Here is a 20097-nt window from a genome sequence, read left to right on the forward strand (position 1 = left end):
GTACGGGCGGAGCGTGGCGGTCTGAGGGGCACGGCACAGTCACGGACCGGGACCGGGCCCACCCCAGCCCCGTCCCCACCCTATCCCTGTACCCACCCCATCCCCGTACCCCCATCCACCCCCATCCCCCGCCCCGTTCTCCCTCCCCGTTCCCTCCCGCTCCCACCATGGTGTCGGCTCCGGTCCGGTCCGTGGAAGCGGAACCGGAAGTGGCGGGCTGTCTCTTCCTGGATGCTCGGGAAGGCCCAACCCGCAGCTGTGTGGGGGCGCTCTGTTCTCTCTCCGTTCCCGTTCCGTTCCCCGTTCCGTCCCGTCCCCCCACACCGTGTATATGTATATATGTGTATATATGTGTATCTGTGTGTATATGCGGCCGGTCACGGGGCGCGGCTGCAGCGCCTGGAGGCGGCGGCGAAACCCCGCGAGATTCGACCCCCCCCGCGATCCCGCCGCTCTTGGTACGCTCCGTACGGCGCTTCCATATTAGGAAAGGAAGAAGGAGAGACGAGCGAACCAATGGGCTGCGTGCGGCGGGCGGGGCCGAGCCAATGGGGAGCGAGGGGCGGGGCGAAGCGGCGGGGGCCGGAAGTAGCCGAGCGGCCCTATGTAAACCCGGCCCCCCCCGGCCCTGCCCCCTGCCCGCCCCCCGCCGAGCTCCGGGCGGCACCGAGAGACCGGACACCCCGCTCCTATCGCCGCCCGGCTCCGACCCGGTGCCGCCATGAGCGAGCTGAAGGACTGCCCGCTGCAGTTCCACGACTTCAAGTCTGTGGACCACGTGAAGGTGTGCCCGCGGTACACGGCCGTGCTGGCCCGGTCCGAGGACGATGGTATCGGGATCGAGGAGCTGGACACGCTGCAGCTGGAGCTGGAGACGCTGCTGTCCTCAGCCAGCCGCAGACTGCGGGTACTGGAGGCTGAGACACAGGTGTGGGATGTGCCCATGTAACGTGTAACGTGTAACGTGTCCGTGTTGTGACCCCGCACCCCATCACCGCCCCACACACGACCCTACACGTTATCCCTCTATTCCAGATCCTGACGGACTGGCAGGACAAAAAGGGCGACCGGCGCTTCCTGAAGCTGAGCAAGGAACACGACGTGGGCACCTCCGTCAAACACGGCAAGCCCAAGAAGCAGAAGCTGGAGGGTAAAGGGGGGCACGGGACGGGGCCTGGGCCCGGCAGGCCTAAGTCTAAAAACCTGCAGCCCAAGATCCAGGAGTACGAGTTCCAGGATGACCCCATTGATGTGCCGAGGATCCCTAAAAACGATGCTCCGAACAGGTGAATGGGGAGATGGGGGAGTTGGGAGTGCATGTTTCCTTCCTTGTAGTGCAGGAGATCACGAGCTGCTCTCAAAGTGTCCATCACAGCTCCCCATCACCATCATTCCTCTGCTCTGGCCTCGCAGGTTCTGGGCATCAGTGGAGCCGTACTGCGCCGATCTCACCAATGAGGAGGTCAGGGTCCTGGAGGAGCTGCTCAAACCGCCAGAGGATGAGGCTGAGCACTACAAGGTGACAAGCTGCAGAGCCCCCAGCCCATGCTCTCTCACCCCATACCCTGCCCTGCACTGTCCATCCCTGGGCAGGCTGAGCACTCACACCCCACTGTGAACATTGTGCGTGTCCTCTGGGGTGGTGCTGACCCACGGGCTCCTCAGCACAACCCCAGCCCTGTGCTGATGGTCCATCCTGTGCTGCAGATCCCACCGCTGGGGAAGCACTACTCACAGCGCTGGGCTCAGGAGGACCTGCTGGAGGAGCAGAAGGATGGAGCCCGGGCAGCGGCTGCGGCTGACAAAAAGAAGGGTGTTCTGGGACCACTGACCGAGCTGGACACCAAAGGTGCTGTCCCATCCCCTATCTGTTATGGACTGCACTGAAGCTGTGTGGTGAGACCAGGGGGCTGGCATCCAGCTCCCACAGAACCGGGGCTGCTCACAACTGTCTCCTGCATCCCCTCAGATGTCGACGCCTTGCTGAAGAAGTCAGAGGCCCAGCACGAGCAGCCTGAGGATGGATGTCCCTTTGGGCCCCTGACACAGCGTCTCCTGCAGGCCCTGGTGGAGGTGAGGGAGCTCAGGTCTGTGCAGTGGCCCTGCGAGGTGCTGCCAGGGCGAGGTGAACCTTTCCCATGTGCTCTGCTTGCCAGGAAAACATCATCTCCCCTGTGGAAGACTCGCCCATCCCCGACATCGCTGGCAAGGACTCAGGAGCCGATGGCGCTGGCACTTCTCCACGCAGCCAGAACAAGCCCTTCAGGTGAGCTGCTGCGGTGCTGCCTGCTGCTTTCCCTGTGCAAATCGGGGCAGAACGTGGGCGCTTAGAAAGCATCCGCTTTGCTCTTCACAGCGTGCCCCACACCAAGTCGCTGGAGGGGCGGATCAAGGAGGAGCTGGTGGCTCAGGGCCTGCTGGAGTCTGAGGACCGTCCCGCCGAGGACTCGGAGGATGAGGTCCTGGCTGAGCTGCGCAAGAGGCAGGCGGAGCTGAAGGCGCTCAGCGCCCACAACCGCGCCAAGAAGCACGAGCTGCTGCGGTGAGTGCGGGCAGGGCACGGGGCCGGCTGAGCACCAGCAGCATCCACTGACGTCCTGTGTCCCCAGGTTGGCCAAGGAGGAGCTGCACCGGCAGGAGCTGCGGCAGCGCGTCCGCATGGCTGACAACGAGGTGATGGACGCCTTCCGTAAGATCATGGCGGCCAGGCAGAAGAAGCGCACCCCCACCAAGAAGGAGAAGGACCAGGCGTGGAAGACGCTGAAGGAGCGTGAGAGCATCCTCAAGCTGCTGGATGGGTAGCGGGGAACAGGACTGGGCTGCACAACGCTGCCATCCCTTTATTTCACGGACTGGAGGCGCTGTGAGCACAGGAGCTTCCCGGCTGTACCTGTGCTCTGCCTGGATCGCTGCGGGTCGGGACGGGCTGCACGGGGCCGGGTCCTGGCCCAACCCGCAGCCACCGAACCGCAGGGACTGGGCGAGAGCATCCCTGGAGCAGCCATAGCCGCCCTCTGGTTTCCGCTGCCGCGGTTATTCTGGGCAATGGAGCTGTGCCAGGACACGGCTGGGAGCCGGGCCGGGCCTCGTTAGCGCCGGGTACAGCCGGGGACAGCGGCGGGGAGCGGGACGGGGCTGTACCGTGTGTTGTGCGGTGAGGGCAATAAAGGAGCATTGGCACTGCCGGTGTGCGGTGCTGTGCTGGGGGCTGCGGGGTTGTGCTGGTGTCGGTACCGTCCCATGTCTCCATTCCCGCCCCTCGCTCTGTCCCCGTCATTCTCTGCCCCTCCGCGGCCCGCGGTCACGCGTGGGCACTGACCGCCCGCTGCCCCCATTGGCTGAGCGGGGGGCAGGTCCCGCCCCCCCGCCGTGACGTCATTGCTGCCCGGCGGTGCCGCGCCAGGAGGAGTCGCCGCTGCTCCGCCGCAACCGTCGGTACGAGCGGGCGGGGCGGGGCCCACGCGGGGGGAGCGGCCGCGCCCACTCGCGGTCCGTCGCCGTGTTGTGGGTCCGGCGCCCCGGGGCCATGAGCGGGGCTCCCCGCACCACGAGCCGCGCGGGCCGTGCCCCGTGTCACGCGTGGGGTGGGCACGCGGGGGCTGCGCCGTCCCCGCCCCCCGGCCCGTCCCGTGCCCCCGTCCCGCCGCCCCACGGCCGCGCCGTCCCGCTCCGCGCTGACGCCGTGTCCCGTTCCCCCCCCGCGTCCCTCCCCCAGGCGCAGCCCGCGGCCGCAGCGCACGATGCCGCTGGGACACGAGCCCGGCTGGAAGAAAAGGACCGACGACATTCGGCGCATCTACGAGTTCCGAGACGTCCTGGGCACGTGAGTCCAGGTGGCACCGGGCGGGGGGCGGCCGCCAGCCCCTGCCACCATCCGGCCAACGGCGCCGCGTGGAACCCGGCCAGCTCCAGTATTGGCCCGGGGCGGGGGCTGTGCGGGGCGGCACAACCGGGACGGGCCGGGACAGCGGGACGTGCGGGGATGGGACACGCGGGGCGGGGGACGGGGCGCTGCCCGAGCCGTGTCCGTGGTCCCGGTGGGTCCCGGTGGCAGCGCGTGGCGGGGCCCGGTGCTGAGAGGCGCCGTAAGGCTCTTAGGGCGGATTACCGGGTTAATTACAGCACGGCTTAGGGCCGGGCTGTCCTCCACCTGCCCCACCTGGGCACCGCCGCCCCACAGACCCCACGTGTCCGTGTGCTGAACCGCGTGCCCCCCAGCAGTGGCACTGCCCGCGTCCCACGGCCCCGCCGTCCCCTCCTGCTCCCTGTTCCCCTATAAATAGCTCAACTTTCCACTTATCACCATAGCAATGATGGTACAGCAGTGTCCCCCCGGCTCACCCTGCTCCCCCCCTTCCAGGGGGGCTTTCTCTGAGGTGGTGCTGGCGGAGGAGAGGGCGACCCAGAAGCTGGTGGCCATCAAGTGCATCGCCAAGAAGGCGCTGGAGGGGAAGGAGGCCAGCATTGAGAATGAGATCGCCGTCCTGCACAAGTAGGGGCTGCTCTGGGATGGGGGGAGGGAGGGTCCCGTGCTGCCCCCACCCCAGCATGGCCCCACTGCCAGCACCCAGCACCGGCTGTTATCAGCTCGGCCCTAAATAGCCCGGCACACGGTGCTGCTGCTCCCTGTCCTGCCACCAGCTGGAGCTGATCCCAGCCCTTCTCACCCCACCGTGTAGGATCAAGCACCCCAACATTGTGGCCTTGGATGACATCTACGAGAGCAGCACCCACCTCTACCTCATCATGCAGCTGTGAGTGATGTGCTGGGGGGGCTGCTGGATAGGGACCATCCTATGAGGAAGGGGCTGATGGTGCCGTGTGGCTCTTGCAGGGTGTCGGGAGGGGAACTCTTTGACCGCATCGTAGAGAAGGGTTTCTACACGGAGCGCGATGCCAGCACGCTGATCCGGCAGATCCTGGATGCTGTGCGCTACCTGCACGACATGGGCATCGTGCACCGCGACCTGAAGGTGAGCAGCACAGGGAGGAGAGGCACAGAGATCAGCATTGGGGGGTTCTCTGACATCAGCCCTCCCGCAGCCCGAGAACCTGCTGTACTACAGCCTGGACGAGGACTCCAAGATCATGATCAGCGACTTCGGGCTCTCTAAGATCGAGGGCTGCGGCACCGTCATGGCCACAGCCTGCGGGACACCTGGCTACGTGGGTGAGCCTGGGGGGCTGACACCGGGCACTGCTCCCCGTGGCACAGCACTAGGTCCCCCCTCACTGTGCTGTCCCTCCAGCCCCCGAGGTGCTGGCACAGAAGCCCTACAGCAAGGCAGTGGATTGCTGGTCCATCGGGGTCATCGCTTACATCCTGTACGTATCCCCCTCCCACATGCTGTGGCTGCACAGGGGACACTGTGAGTGACCCCCATGCTGTTCCCCACCAGGCTCTGTGGGTACCCCCCCTTCTATGACGAGAACGATGCCAAGCTCTTTGAGCAGATCCTGCGGGCTGACTACGAATTTGACTCACCTTACTGGGATGACATCTCAGACTCAGGTGAACCCGGGGGTCAGCAGTTAGGGGGGAGGGCCCAGATGGGGTAGGGGCTCACAGCTGCCCTCTGCTCTTAGCTAAAGACTTCATCAGACACCTGATGGAAAAGGACCCTGACAAGCGTTTCACGTGCGAGCAGGCCCTGCAGCACCCCTGGTAAGCGATGGGGGCACTCCTCCTGGGGGTGAATGAATGGGAAAGGGTTGCTCCCCCCCTGCTGATTCCCCCGCTCTAGGATTGCTGGGGACACAGCCCTGGACAAGAACATCCACCAGTCAGTGAGCGAGCAGATCAAGAAGAACTTTGCTAAGAGCAAGTGGAAGGTGAGCACAGGGCTTTGTGGGGTAGAAGGGGGGATGGCAGTGCTGGGAGGCAGCGCAGTGACAAGGTGGTGTGCCTGGCAGCAAGCCTTCAACGCCACGGCTGTGGTACGGCACATGAGGAAGCTGCAGCTGGGAACCAGCCAGGAGGGCCTAGGGCAGATGACACCGAACAGCCCCTGCCATGGTCAGTGGATGGAGGGAGGCTCCAGCAGCAGTGAGCCCTGACCCTGCTCTGTGCCATTCTGCACACTGTGCTGTCCCTCCAGCCCCTCATGGGCCCTCAACCCTCATGGGCCCGGGGGTGCTGCCAGGCTCTCACCCCACATTCCTCCTCCCTGAGCAGGGTTGGACTGTGAGCGGGTGTCAGCAAACAGAACCCCCCGCCTGCCCCCCAAATGAGGGGGTCTGGAGATCCCATGGGCACAACACAGGGTATGGGGTGGGTCCATGGGGGTCCTGCTGCCTCCCCATCTGCTCCCTTTTGGGGGGAGTGGTAATAAGGGGAGGGCACCCTGCCCTGCTCCTCACCATCTCCTGGAGCGAGCCCCACAGCTCTGCAATCTGCATGGGGAGCCCCCAGGAGCCCTCCCACCCCCCAGTAGCCAATGGGGGCTGCAGCCCAGCCCCTTCCTCGCCCCTTCCTGCATTTGTCCCCCAGCATGTTCAAAGAGAATTTTCCAAATGGACGTTTCTATTTTATTCCTTGTAATAAAGGAAATAGACAAACGCTGCCTGGCTTGGCTCGTGTCCCAGGGGCCGGCATGCAGTGGGTGGAGACAGACAAACTCTGCTCTCAGTTCCCCCTGTGCCCCCTCCCTAGGAGCACCCGGCCCCACGGCTCGCCTGGCTGCGGCCCCTCCTGGCCCGGCTCCCACTGGCCCGGCCCTTGCGGAGGTCAGCACAGAAGAGGACCTGGAAGTGGGGGTGGGGAATGAGGGGTGCTGGGTGGGCACAACAGGCAAGGACAAACCCAAGTGTGTGTGTAGGGGGAAGGTTGGTACTCACCGCCTGTGCCCAGCCTGCATAGGGACCCCACAGTTCACGGAAGAAGTCACCTGTGGACAGATCAGAACCAGCCATGGGGGCTCAGCCCTTGCTCTCCCCACACTGTGGGTGCTGGGTTGTGCCCTCACCGATCTCCTGGTGCACGCGGGTGGTCAGGGAGCGGGCACCCAGTGCTGCCCCATAGCGCTGCCGGGCAATGTGCCACACGTGGGTGTCCACCGGCACCGCCTCCGCCTTGTCCAGGGCCATCAGGCACACGCAGTCAGCGACCTGCCATACGACACACCATCAGCCCTGCCACCACCCCATACCCATCCCATCCCCATCACCCACCTTGGCCCCCACTCCCGGCAGGGCACACAGCTCCCTCCTGGCCTCAGCGTAGGGCATGTCCCGCAGCCGGCACAGCCCCGTGGCGCCCATTCCCTCGCTGATGGCGCGTGCTGTGCCGCTGACAAAGCGGGCACGATAGCCAAAGCCCAGCGCCCTCAGCTTGGCCTCCGCTTCAGAGCCTGCGGGAGGACAGCCGTGGGATGGGGACGTGGGGGAGGATGCGGGGAGTGAGGGACGGCTGCCGACCTGCAAGTGCTGCCAGGGAGGGGAAGGCGTGGAAGGGCTGCTGGTCCAGCAGGCAGAGCTGCGGGCCAAAGGCCTGGCACAGGCGCTCGATCATGGCGGTGATGCGGGACACGTGGTTGTTGGAGGTGCAGATGAAGGACAGCAGACACTCCACGGGGTCCTGCCGCAGCACACGCACCCCTGCGGCACCGTGGGTCAGCGGGGCACAGCGGGTGGGTGCCGCCATCGCCCCATGGGGCTGCCCCACCTGGGAAGGCGGCTGCTGTCCGGCAGAACAGGGGGTCGGCCGCCCCCCATGTGCGGTACAGGGCGGCCAGCCCCACATCCAGCTGGAAGTAGTCCCGCAGGACGCGGTCGGTCTCGGGGCCGGGCGCCTCGTCCCCATACACCGTGTACCACAGCCGGTCCCGCTCCTGCCGCAGCGTCCACACGCGCTCACCCAGCACTCCCGTCCATGCTCCAGGGCTGCTCTCCCTCCATCTGCCAAACGCCGGGCGTCAGGCTCTGCTCAACGGCCTCATATGGCCTCATATGGCCCAGTGTCTCACCGGAACGCCTGCCCCGATGCCAGCACCAGGTCCAGGCGCAGCTCGGCCGGAGGGCAGCGCAGCCACCGCCACAGCGCCGGGCACAGCGAGGGGGAGTCCCGCAGCGCCATGGGGGAACCCTGCAGCGCCATGGGGGAACCCTGCAGCGCCATGGGGGAACCCTGCAGCGCCATGGGGGCGGACGTGGCCCCACGGGGCATCGGGCTCCGGGCTGCGCTCACACCATGGCGCCCACCTGCACCCCGGGGCACATTGAGCTCAGCTGGGGATACCTGCAGGAGCACATTCGTCCCACAGTGCAGCCCCCGGCCTGGCCCTTGCACCCCCCTGCACCATAGAGCTCCTCCACCACCATAGAGCTTCCCCATCACCACAATAGAGCACCACCACCACCACCATAGAGCCCCCTCTCCACCACCACCATAGAGCTACACCACCACCACAGAGCTTCCCCCCCAACCATAGAGCTCCCCCTCCTCCACCACAGAGATCCACCACCACCATAGAGCTCCCTCCCCCAACCATAGAGCACCACCTCCACCATAGAGCTCCCCCCCCTCCACCAGAGCTCCCCCTCCCACCATAGAGCTCCCCCGCACCACCACAGTGCTCCCCCCCCCAATAGAGCACCTCCAGCACCATAGAGCTCCCCCACCCCCGCTGGCAGAGCGCCGCTTCCCGCTCCTTTAGCGCCGCTCTGTCCCACTTCCGCTGTCTCAGTGGCCCAACCCCGGAAGTCCCGTCTCCCCGTTCCCGTTCCCGTCGCTGTGTATGGCGGCTCGCTACGAACCAATAGAGTTTTCATTTTTTTCCTCCAAAATAAATACAAACACGTCGGACTCGGGGCCAACACAGCCCCGTTCCGTTCCCGGGGCCGCCCCCACCCCCCCCCCCCTCATCCCGGGGTGGGGGGGAATAATTTAAAGGGCAGGGCTGTACAGTATATTTACAGCTCCGGTGGCAGCGGGCAGGCCGGGCTCCGAGCCCCGTTACGCCGCAGTCCAGCTGCAGCCGCCCGGTGCCGCCCGGTGCCGCGGTGTCTCAGTCGCTGTCGCTGGAGTCGCTGCTCTGCTCGCCCTGCACCTTGTTGCGGTGCTGCATGGCGCGGTGATACGCGATCTGCACCGATTTGCGGATGTTGGATTTGCGGCCCTCCAGCATCTTCTCTTTATCCAGGTCCTGGTTGACGCCCAGCGGCACCAGTTTGGTGCGGGGCAGCCACTGCCTGCGGGGAGCGGGGAGCCACCTCGTTTGAGGGTTACGGGCGGCTGCGCTGCCCCCCAGCCGAACCGCCGCTTGCCCAGCCCCGCCCCGACCCCCCCAGGCCTCACCAAGTGCGTTTGTTGTCGAAGAAGAGGACGAGGTAGAGGTGCTCGCGCGCTTCCTGAGTCATCTGCTCGCCCAGCTTCAGCACCTCCAGGGGCGGCACGGGGATGGGGACCCCGTGGTGGAACATGCCCTCTCGTGGCATCTTGGGGTCGATGATCTGCCAGGACAAAGGGGCCGATGCTGAGGCAGGGGACTAAACCACAGCCCCGTTCCTCCAGTAGTGAGAGCTGTGAGCCCACCCCTCACCCCAGTGATGGCCCTAAGAGCTGTGAGCCCATCTCTTACCCCACTGATGGCCCTAAGAGCTGTGAGCCCACCCTTCAAACCACTGATGGCCCCAAGAGCTGCGAGCCCACCTCACCCCACTGATGACCTCCCCTAGCACTGGGATGGGCTTTAAGGAGCTACACGTAGGTGGTCTCACTCACCAGTGCTGGGTAGGAGGGGTAGCCCCGGCACTTGGCCCACACCAGATCCAAAGCATCCAGGGAAGAATCCTCATCCTCAGAGAGCCACCCTGCACCACGGCCAATGCCCTTCCGCACCACTGCATTGGAAAAGGGGGAGAGAGGACTCGGACACGGCCCTTGCAGCTGACAGAACACGCAGGGGTGTGGCTGGAAGGTTGTGACACTTACTGCTGTGCCCCACGCCTCGCCCAGCACCCACAGAGTAGGACTCGTTCTCTGTTCCTGATGTGTCCTCGCTGCTGTCCTCAGGGAAGTTCACGCGGGAGAAGGAGGGCTTCCCCCTGCCCTGCTTTGAGGGCGTTGTGCTGAGAGAGGGAGCAGAGCTGTGAGCAGCAGTCACACCGAGCTTCCAGAAACTGCTTTTTGAGTGGGCTGTAAAAGCTCACTGAGCCCACCCGGCACCAGGGACTCAGCAGGTGTACAGAAGGCAGACCAGATAGTGTTTCTGCCTACAACCCTTAGCCTTGCCTCACCTGGGAGCATACACTCACCCAAGCATGCTACAGAGCACAAAAAGGCACAAATCCCATGGCCAGGCCTGCAGCCCAGCCCTCTAGCACTGGGTTAGCAGCACTGGCCAACAGGAGAGAGAAAGGGAGAGGCACGGTAACACACCTCACCCAACAGATGCCTGTGGCAGAGGCACGCTCAGAGGCAGGCAACATACCTGGTACGGTCTGAGGCTGCACTGCTGCTGCTGCTGCTGCTGGACTCGGAGTCGGAGCTGCTGCGTGGAAGGTTACAGTCGTTGCGGTACACCAGGAAGCTCTTCTTCACTGGCTGGTTCCCACTGCTGAAGCCATTGGCCGGCAGGTCTGCAGGTAACAAACAACAGAGGAGCATTATGAGGGCACAGTGCCCTCCATGTGCTCCCTGCAGGGCTGCGGCTGCCGCACTCACCCATGGGAGCATCTTCAGTGGATTTGTCGCTGTCGCTATCGGAGCTGGAGCTGGGGCGTGGGCTTCGGCCCCGCTTCCTCTGCCGTTGGGAGGACCCCATAATGGGGAGCTGCGGGGGCCCTATAGGGCTGTTCCCATGCCCAGGAGCTATCTGGCTGTCTCGATTCTTGGGGGGACGTCCTGGACGTTTTGGAGGTCCTGCAGTTTTAGGATTCTTCTTGGAGAAGAGCACTGAGGTCCTCCTGCCCACTTCATGTGCTGGAGTGGAAGAAGAATTGGGACCCAGACCTGGAGGAGGGATGAAAAGGCATCAGCCACAGCCTGCAGGACCTGCCAGGGAACGGGTGGCAGTGGCAGAAAGGAAGAGTTCCATTTCTCAGAGCTCCATTGCAGCCTCAAAAACTAATGATCCTAAATGCTCTCTGCTTGTACGATAGCCTGCTTTTTCAGGTCTCAGGGAACAGGATCCCAAGGTGACAAACCTCAGTGACATCTGCCAGCTGTGCCTGAGGACTCTGTGATGTGGAACCTGAGCTGTGCTCTCTGAGAAGCAAGACTCAGCACTTGCTCCCACCACCTCCTGGCACCAAGGAGATCGCAGCTGGCATGAACTTGGCTCCCAGCCCCTGCAGGGCATTGGGAACATGGCCATCCCTGCTGCAAGTAAGCAGTCAGCCTAGGGAAAGTGAGCAGCAAGGAAAAAGGTGGGAGATGAGGGAATCCTCCAGACAGATCCTAAGGAGTTGCTATGGGTGAGATTTGTGTGCAAGGCCCCCTGCCTTTGCTCTACTACACAGCCCGTCCAGGTGTGGTTCTCTGCCATTCCCCAGCAAACAGCAGCATTTTGGAGGAGCAGTACCTTTGCCGGTCTCCTGGCTGCTGCTCTCCTCAGCAGCACTGTCTGTCTGAAGATCCTTCTCGCAGGGGTTGTGCGACTGCAGGACCCCCCTGGCAGAGGAGCTGTGCCGCTCCAGCCCATCTCGGCCCAGGTCCCGGGGGTGTGCCAGCTTCCTCCGCAGGACCGTGATCTCCTTCTTGATCATCTTGGCCCGGCGGGACCGTCCTATGCTCTGTTTGCCAGCATTGACCTCATCCAGCCGCTCCAGCAAGATCTTCAGCTGCTCCTCCAAGGGCAGGTGCTTCTGATTTTCCGAGAGCAGCAGTCGCATGTCTTCTGAGGGCACAAAGAGGATGAAAGGAATCAGAAACTTTTTGGAGACCCCTTACACAGAAGGGCATGGGACTTCCCCTCAGGAGGAAAATAATGTATGCAGTACCAAACACCCATGAGCACAGAATGTTACCAAAAGGCACCCAGAGAAAGAACCCTGTGGGAACCAAGCCAGTTGGGACTGCTGGGGAAGGCAGGCTGACCTGCAGCACAGGGAATGCTAAGGGTTTCCATCAGCGTAGGCAACATACAGCAGTAAAAAAGAAAGGGATTTGTAACAGGAAGGACACAGAAGAAATAAATGAGCTGAAGTGACTCTGAAGCATTCAAGAGTAGGGAAGTTCTACTCCCTGAACCCCTGGTCTCCCTTCAGCCCTACACATGCTGGAACAGGGAGAGGAGAACCCTAAAAAGACCCTTCTCAGGTGTGTTATCCCTGGTGTTGTTCCCCACTACCCAGCAGGAGACAACAAGAATAGCCCTAAGGTGCCCAACTGCTGGGACTTAAGCTCTGAGTAGCTCTCCTGCACCAGGACAGGGGACAAGCACCCACCGTCCTCTATGTCCTGGACCTGAGCCTCTTCTACAGTCACGCAGTGTGGGAAGTGCATGCCTGTCTCAAAGTCAATGCCCATCTTCTCTGCCTGCCGGCGAGCTTGCCGCAGAACCACTCCTCCCTGCTCCCGCAGACGGACGGCCGCCCGGTAGAAGATGGTGTCTTTGGCATTGTATTTCAAACAGTTGTTGATGATCAGGTTGAAATCTTCCTCAAAGTCATCAAAATTCAGATAGCGGTACGCTTCCAGGTTTTGTTTCATTGTCTGAAAATCCATCGGCTTCTTGATGTGATCCAGGTAGTCTGGGACCTGTATTGGGAAAAGAGCCCATGCTGAGAGCCTGGAGACCCCCATTGGTACCACCTGCTCCAAGAAAACAGTTGTTAAGAGGAATGAGGTATTGCTCTCCAGTGCTCTGTGCAAACACACATCTGGAAAAGCTGCCTGCTTTTGCAGCTAGAGGAGCTGTGGCTCAGTAATGCCTCTGTACTAGAGCCCATGTGTTGTACTCAATCTATTAGGGAAGACACACTTAGAAATATTTTTGTGCAGCTTCTCAGGGATGAGGGTAAGTACAGACACGTAGAACAGATTGGCCTGGGTGGGAGCAATGGTTGTGGGTGGGACCATGTAGCCAGGACACCTCCAAGCCCACCTGCTGCCAGAACTGCACAGCACCAGCACTCCCTCTCCCACCTCCCCAAGCAGGGAATCACCACTGATATTCTCAGAAATCACTTCCCTTGCCCCTAGAAGTGACATTTCTGTGCTGTGCTCAGCCTGTTACCAAGCAGAGGGTTTTGCAGGAGGACACATAAGAGCATGTCACCTGTCTGGGGCTGAGTGCAGGCATTCTGCCTTTCCCAGGCAGAAGCCCCTGCCCTGCCACAGACAGTGGGGAATCACCAGTAACACAAGCAGAGGAGCTGAGTGCTGTACTCCTGGCCACCAGCAGCTACCAGCACCACCACCTCTTCTGCTGTGCATCTGGCTCTCCCAGGACAGGCAGTGCTGCACACTTGTGCTGCACACATCCCCCTTGAGTGCGTGGTGTCGGGACTGGAAACCATCAGCAGGCTGCCCAGAGGGCATCCAGAGCAGAGGCCCCCATGGGCAGCCCTTGACATGAGCAAGGGGCAAGTGTGAGTGAAGTAGAAATCTGGGGGAGGGGGTTCTTACTTCGTAGATTTCTGTTACCTCAGACAGAGGGACCGGCTCACTGAAGATGTTGCCCGTGTCTTTCTCCTGCAGATGCTCGAGCGTCTTGCGGAGGAGGATGAGGAAGGGGGTCAGCTGCATTTCCAGTGCCACCTGCTGCACTTTGATCTGGAACAGAAGAACAGAGCATGACTGAGCATCGTACCCCGGTGACAGCCTCCAGGAGCAGCTTAGCAGACCCACAGGACAGTGCCACCTTTCCCTGCTGCAGTGGGGCCGCATTCCTCGAGTGGGACTGCACGGGATACGTGTTGCACCTCAATATCATCTCTAGAAAGCAGAGGTGAGGCACAGGCCCCAGCACCCATGTTTCCCACATCAGCCTTGCACAGCAGCCGCCTTCATGCAGAGCTGCCGGGGCAGGGCACAGCGCAACCGAGGGGATCCTGTGCCCACCGTGCAGCTTACAAAGGGCAACTGACCAGCACTCCAGAAAGCCTGTACTCACGCCCACCCCAGCAGCTCCCCAAGGAGGGGCAAACAATCGTTACCGTCTCTCTCTTGAGCTTCTCCCGCTTGCGTATCAGCTCCACCAGCAAGCGCGCGCGCTCTAGGTCATGGCGGAGGCGCTGCCATGACTTCAGCTGCTCCTTCAGGGCCCAGTTCTTATCCTCAGTGTCTCTCTGCAGGAACATCAGAGACTGTGAGCTGACAGGAGAAGCGTTCCCATTTCTTCCTTCCTGGCTGTGTGCGAGGGCTCTTCTCTTGTACAGGGAACCAGCACGCCTGACCTGCTGCCTCAGTGAACATGCCAGCTCCCCTGCCATATGGGTGACTCACAGAGACAGCCCAAGTGCTGCCTACAGCTCAGTACCTGCTCCATGGTCACCCAGCTGTTAGGATGCCAGAAAGCGAACTGTGGAAATACTCGGCCTAACATGACTACATGCAGGCAGCTGCCCAGGACCACAAAGCAGCAATAACAGTGTCCAGGCAGCTGCCCAGAGCTCTAGTCAATGGCAAACAGGGCAAAATAGAAACACAGCTCTGGTTACCTTCACCTCTGGAGCATCAAAAAACTTGCTGACTTTTATTCTGCTGCTGTAAGCCAAAGATGAGCAAATAAAAATGAGGGAGGGGTAAAAGCAGAAGAAACCTCTAACTGATCACCATCTTCAAAGGGCTTGGAAAGGCTTAAACAGAGAGCCATAGGAAAGATCTTCCTCTGGCACCAGAGACCTCACATCTGTGAAGCAGTGACTGAAGGCTGAGGCAAACAGCAGGCCAAGAGCACCACCCACAGGGATTGTTCCCACAGCTATTTCAGGATCAGTGAGGCCTTGGTTTCTTCCAGACCATGTCTGGGGATCCCTGGCCACCCCTCTCAATGCCCACTGACACAAGTGGCCTCAGGTTAGAGCCCACTTCTGCCAGCGTTGTCACAGCTGCCAGCTGAACGCCGGCAAGAGGAATGAGCTAACTCCTGCACACAACAGGGCAGGCTTCCCTTCCCATGGCAGGCTGCCAAAGGCGGCTCCGTCTGGCAAATCTCTGAATGCTGAGAGTGGAGAAGGTAAAGCAGCAAAAGCAGGCAGCTGGGGCGGTATCGGGAGGTAGAACTCTTTTCTCCAGCCCCTTTCTGAGCCCGAAGGCACTAACACATGCAGCAAATGCTTTGAGCCCACAGCTGCAAAGGCACAGGAAGCACACACAGACACCCAGGTTGCCCCTCAGCACCCCAAAATGCAGCGTGTACCTGATCACAGTTCCTCTGGGACTGCAGGTGTGTCTGAAGGCGGCGCAGCAGAGGGACACCGTTGCGGGACTGCCTCTTCAGAGTCCAGTAGCTGTGCAGCCTCTGCATGAACTGACTCTTCCTCTGGATAGTTAAACGATTGGTAATCTTGCTGAGCCTGAAGAAGGGAGAAGAGTCACAAACCCAGTCAGCAAAGCAAATCTGGCCACAGCAGAAGCCCCAGTGTAGCGAGGCCACCCACAAGCTCCTCAGACTGAGCACACACCTTTGCATAGTAGCAATCCCTGAAGGGCCAAGGAACGAGGGGCAGCAGCACATGACAGACAGCTACACTAAAAAACATTCAGCCTTGTCTCTCCTAAAGGCCTTTCCCTTTCTCTCCTTTCCTGCTGACTGTTCCAGGTTGGGGTGCAAGGCGGGGGCACTGGCAGCTGGGCCTTTCACAGCTCCCTGCGGCCCCGAGACCACGGCACGGCTGTCCCAAAGCTGTGATTCACCCGGCTTATTATGCTGGCAGCAAGGGGCCACCCAAGACGACAAAGGCCCTATTCAAACATTACCAGACAGCTCAGCAGCCCCGAGGAGTTTGTAGCATGAACAAATCTGGGAAAGCGTGAGGAGGGGTGGGCAGATGCTAGCAGAACAGAGCTTGCTGTTGGAACTAAGGAAGAACTACCCTGAACAGCCCCAAACAAAACAAAAGGGGTTTTCCCTCCTCTTTACAATGGCAGAGCCCGAAGCGACTGAGACAGCCTCTTCCATCAGTGCAGTTAAGAGATGCCCTGCTAGGTGAGACTGAAGTGTGGATCCCATATCTCCACATCCTGCAGGACCAGCTCTTCACACAGGGTGACCCGACCTGCATCAGCTGAAGGCAGACAGCGTCCTCATCTGCTGTCATTGGTTGCTCACAGCTTCTACAGGAAGACATTTGGCATTCTGGCAACAGCCCTTGAAGAATAATTAATCCCAACAGGAAGACCTGAGGTGAGGTTAACAGCTTCTACCTCAGTGTGGGTTTCACTGTGAGCCCGAGGGTAGCAGAAAGAGCCTACAAACAGCTTGCTAGTGCATCCACACACGGGAACAGAGAGGCTCGGGTTATAGAACGCACCCTGAGCGAGTGAGCCGTACCATACAGTTAACACACAAACACCATGGCACGAAGCCACCAATCCTGCAGCACAAACTGCCCACAGAGCAAACCCCACAGTGCCTGCATACCCCCTCCTGCCCAACAAGAGCCCTGAAGGAGCCCTGCCAGGAGGCAGTGACCCCATGCCATGGTGGCTGCAACTCAGAGACCTGAGGGCCAGCAAGTGCAGCTCTGGTGTGGTGTCCCAGCTGCAGTGAGGAGAACCTGGTTGGTGACTCATAGCCACCAAGGCAAACACTGCCCTGCCCAGCTCCAGCTGTGCACCACAGGCATGCTGCAAGGCTGGGAAGCAGCAGGGCCATGTGGGGCCAGCTGCAGCAAAAGGAAGGTGGCCTCTGCTTTCTTCCTGCAGCCTGCTCCAACACACAGGAGAAGAGCTCTGGGAGCCCCCAGCTGCTTCCTGCCACCCCTGGCCAAGCTCGGTTGCTGTCATGAAGCCAGCAGCATCTATTTCCTGTGCAAGCACCTCGTGGGGCTGCACATCTCACTCCTCTCTGCAGGAAAGCCAGAGGAAACCACAAACAGCCCCGGGAAGAGCAACGTGAAAAGCACTTGTGCAAAAAGACAGCTCCTGCATGCAAAGTGGGACATGAGACGCTGAGAAAGGGACAGGTTTCTCCACAGCAAGGGGAAGGCAGTGAGTTGTACCTGTGGGGGGGGATGCAGGGAACAGAAACCACAGGTGCTGCAGCTCGTTTTTCTGCCAGGATCTTCCGCGCCTTCTTCATTTTGATTCTCGACTTGGCCTTTGCCTTTTTCACCTTCTCGGAGCTCCAGCTCTTGCCTTCCTCCTCCTCTTCCTCATCTTCCTCTTCCCCCTCGCTGTGGGAAAGCGCAGGCAGCCTGCGCACGGAGCCTGGAGGTGTGTGGATGTCACAGTAGGCAGTTTTGCGCACGCTGAAGGAGGTCCCGTTTGCTCCCGTCTCACGGACGGGCTCCATTTTCATGTAGAGTCCAGCCTGCTGGGCACAGGTGACGTGGAAAGCAGTGTAACAGTTTGCCTTGTGACACTGGATGCAAGCCCCAGAGCCACGCTGCTTGCAAATATAGCAGGTCAGCTTCCACCGTGCAGGTGGGATGTGCTCGATGCTGTCTATGGGTTCCAGGAAGACCGTGTTGGCAAAGCACACCTCTGGGATCCAGAGGGCACAGACCACGTGTGCCCAGCGCCCATCGTCCGTCTGCTTGAACGCACCGCCCTTGTTGGGGCACAGGGCGCAGTCCACGGCTCGTGAGGGTGACTGCAGGCACCTCCTGCACAGCCACTGTCCCTCGGGGATGTAGGGCACCCCGTAGCATTCCTGGTGCACGGCCAGGTTGCACATATCACAGAAGAGGATAACGTTGCTGTTCTGGCACTCCCCGTCATTGCAGATGCAGCACACGGCATCCTCATCAACCAAGGCGTTGGGGTCCCCCTTGTTGTGGCTCTCGAAGTATGACTCCTTCTCCAGCCTGTCCATCAGGTACTCAAAGATCTCCTGGGGAATGGGACTGACGCCCTCTGTCTTCCGCCGCTCGTTCATGATATCCAGCCAGATGTAATCTTCCTCGTCCATGTCGTACTCCACCTCCTCATCCAGCTCCTCCGCTGACTTCTCAATGTACCTGGAAGGGGAAAGCAAGAGAAGGTGAGAGTTCTGCATATTAGAGCCCAAAAAACCCCACAACAAACAGAAGAGGCAGCAGCGCTCAGAAGCTGAAGGTGCTGCACTGCTTGGGGGGCATTTGGCACAGCACGGCTGGATGTTCAGACAAAATAACAAGCTGCAGATGTTGTAGACTCATCAACACAAGACAGGAGCTTGTACAAGCCAGCAAGCGGACACCCAGTACTCTGGAGACAGTGACCTTGTTCCCCAGACACAATAGCACTGGCCCTGCTGCACATGGGGTGCAGACAGTGCCCTGTTTTGGTATATTTCTCCTGTTGCCACCTGGAGGTGAGGCAAGGTGAATCATGGGGAAAAGCCAGAAGCCCCTGCACCCTGCTCCATCTGTCCTGCTCCATCTGCAACAACCAGCAGCCGGAGTGCAGCACCACACTGAGCACTATGCAGACACCTCATGGGGAGCTCTCTTTTCCAGCAGTGTGACACAAGCCCACGTTATTCCTCTGTGCCTGCAGCTTGGTGCCAGACTCTCAGGCAGCACGGTGGCTAGGAGGGCAGAGACAGCAGTGAGAGCACTGCTACAATGGCCAATATTGGCACCGAAACAAACCACATATGGAAAACCCATAGGGCCACGAGAACACATTACGCCTACAAATGCACATGGCTCACAGCTGAACTTTGGTGCTGGGGGGCTCCTGACTTATCCCAGAGCATCTCCAGACAGCAGTGGGGGAGGCAGAAGGACACTCACCTTCTTTCATGGAGTGGCTGGGTCAGGAGGGCCCTTAAAGCCCACCCAGCTCAATCCCTGCTGCGGTGCCCATGGCACCTCCATGGATGGGGCATCCCCAGCTCTGCACAGCTATGCCAGCACTTCACCACCCTCTGAGTAGGGAATTTCCCCCTAACACACAACCTAAATGCTTTAAGCCCATTCCCCCTCACCTTAACACTAGGAGACCACAAGCCGCTCCCCCTGTTTGCTACAAGCTCCCCTTCAGCCCTTATACACCACGCTCAGACCGCAGCAAAGCCCCTCCGAGCCCCCCATCCCGCGGGGCGGCACCGGGACCCCCGGGTACCTGTAGTACGAGGTGGGTCTGGGCGGCGCGTCGGGCGTGTCCTGCTCCAGCTCTCGATACACCACCTCGGGCAGCTTGGGGGCCGCTCCAGCCGCCGCGTTGTGATGGTGGTGGTGATGGTTGGAATCCTTCCGCTTCTCCTTGCTCTTCTGCTTGGCCGACTTGGGCGCGGCGGCGGACGCGGCTGCCGCCTGGCTGTCCCCGTTCTCCTTATTGCCGCCGCCGTCCAACGCCTCGTCGGCGGTTTCCTCGTCCTCGGACACCACGTCCAAGTTGTCGAAGATGCTGATGCGGTGCACGCGGCCGTGCAGATCCACCTCCACCATGCGCTGGGCCTGCGCGTAGGTCATCACCTCGCGGCCCGGGGACTGCGACGCCTCGGACGGTTCCGGTGACGGCCGGTCGTTGGCCCGGCCCTGCCGGCCCTTCTTCTTGTGCTTACGGAGCGGCGGCTGCTGCGGCGGCGGCGGGTTGTCGTGGTCATAGTGGTACAGGTGGTACTCGATGCCGCTGTAGCTCTTGTAGATCTTACGGCAGCTGCCCACCGGGCACTCGTAGGGCGGTTTGGTGGCCCGCAGGTTGTGGCAGAACGTCTTCACGTCGAAGTCGACCCCCATCGTGCTCGGTGTGACCGTGTGCGCTGGGCCCGGCCCCGCTGCCGCCTCCCGCCGCTCAGCGGCCCCGCGCCATGGCCCGGCCTCAACAATGGAGGAGCGCGGGGCGCCCCTGGGTAAAGCGCCGGGCGGCCTTAGCAACAGCACTTTCGACACCGCGCCGGCCCAGCGGGCGGGACGGGTTGCGGGAGGGAGGAGAGGGGAGGAACCGAGAGAGGAGAGCGGGGAGAGGAGAACGGAGCGGGGACAGCGGGGAGAGACCCACCGGGGATAGGGGACGAGGTACCGCGCGGAGAGCGGCGAATCTGCCGATGCGAATCTCAA

At 61.2% G+C, this 20097-nt stretch overlaps 4 protein-coding genes across 18 annotated transcripts; 2 read left to right on the forward strand and 2 right to left on the reverse strand.

The window, feature by feature from the left end:
• The first annotated feature begins 645 nt into the window (after positions 1-645).
• TADA3 (transcriptional adaptor 3) lies at positions 646-3207 on the forward strand. Its single transcript, XM_015874967.3, has 8 exons — positions 646-928; positions 1036-1286; positions 1414-1519; positions 1708-1849; positions 1970-2073; positions 2157-2266; positions 2357-2542; positions 2610-3207. The coding sequence occupies exons 1-8, from the start codon at positions 722-724 to the stop codon at positions 2800-2802; spliced, it is 1299 nt and encodes a 432-aa protein (XP_015730453.1). The 5' UTR covers positions 646-721; the 3' UTR covers positions 2803-3207.
• Positions 3208-3380: 173 nt separating this feature from the next.
• Positions 3381-6559, forward strand: CAMK1 (calcium/calmodulin dependent protein kinase I). Its single transcript, XM_032447209.2, has 12 exons — positions 3381-3435; positions 3716-3823; positions 4361-4492; positions 4680-4754; positions 4835-4973; positions 5044-5170; positions 5250-5325; positions 5400-5512; positions 5587-5665; positions 5745-5832; positions 5914-6016; positions 6176-6559. Exons 2-12 carry the CDS (start codon positions 3741-3743, stop codon positions 6229-6231), a joined length of 1071 nt encoding a protein of 356 aa, XP_032303100.2. The 5' UTR covers positions 3381-3435; positions 3716-3740; the 3' UTR covers positions 6232-6559.
• OGG1 (8-oxoguanine DNA glycosylase) lies at positions 6506-8682 on the reverse strand. 8 transcript variants are annotated; one of them, XM_085516823.1, is made up of 8 exons: positions 8620-8682; positions 7965-8083; positions 7664-7896; positions 7417-7596; positions 7171-7349; positions 6966-7107; positions 6838-6887; positions 6506-6744 (listed from the first exon to the last, which is right to left on the reverse strand). In XM_085516823.1, exons 2-8 carry the CDS (start codon positions 8072-8074, stop codon positions 6649-6651), a joined length of 990 nt encoding a protein of 329 aa, XP_085372949.1. In that variant the 5' UTR covers positions 8075-8083; positions 8620-8682; the 3' UTR covers positions 6506-6648. The 8 variants fall into 8 exon arrangements, 7 of the variants coding, with proteins under 7 accessions (XP_085372949.1, XP_085372950.1, XP_085372948.1 ...); XM_085516824.1 differs by having other exon boundaries at positions 7965-8199; XM_085516822.1 differs by having other exon boundaries at positions 7965-8236.
• A 65-nt stretch (positions 8683-8747) lies between these two features.
• BRPF1 (bromodomain and PHD finger containing 1) lies at positions 8748-20057 on the reverse strand. 8 transcript variants are annotated; one of them, XM_032447194.2, is made up of 14 exons: positions 20039-20057; positions 19160-19885; positions 17110-18069; positions 15306-15462; positions 14101-14232; positions 13571-13717; positions 12388-12700; positions 11523-11837; positions 10664-10951; positions 10431-10578; positions 9932-10068; positions 9722-9840; positions 9296-9450; positions 8748-9210 (listed from the first exon to the last, which is right to left on the reverse strand). In XM_032447194.2, the coding sequence occupies exons 2-14, from the start codon at positions 19774-19776 to the stop codon at positions 9006-9008; spliced, it is 3693 nt and encodes a 1230-aa protein (XP_032303085.2). In that variant the 5' UTR covers positions 19777-19885; positions 20039-20057; the 3' UTR covers positions 8748-9005. The 8 variants fall into 8 exon arrangements, with proteins under 8 accessions (XP_032303085.2, XP_015730438.2, XP_032303089.2 ...); XM_015874952.3 differs by lacking the exon at positions 20039-20057 and having other exon boundaries at positions 8748-9189; positions 11523-11834; positions 13589-13717; positions 19160-19906; XM_032447198.2 differs by lacking the exon at positions 20039-20057 and having other exon boundaries at positions 11523-11834; positions 13589-13717; positions 19160-19906.
• Between the last annotated feature and the right edge of the window lie 40 nt (positions 20058-20097).

Source organism: Coturnix japonica, chromosome 15 (assembly GCF_054131305.1).
Source record: "Coturnix japonica strain WE chromosome 15, WE-NBRP24, whole genome shotgun sequence".
Classification (NCBI taxonomy): Eukaryota; Metazoa; Chordata; class Aves; order Galliformes; family Phasianidae; genus Coturnix; species Coturnix japonica.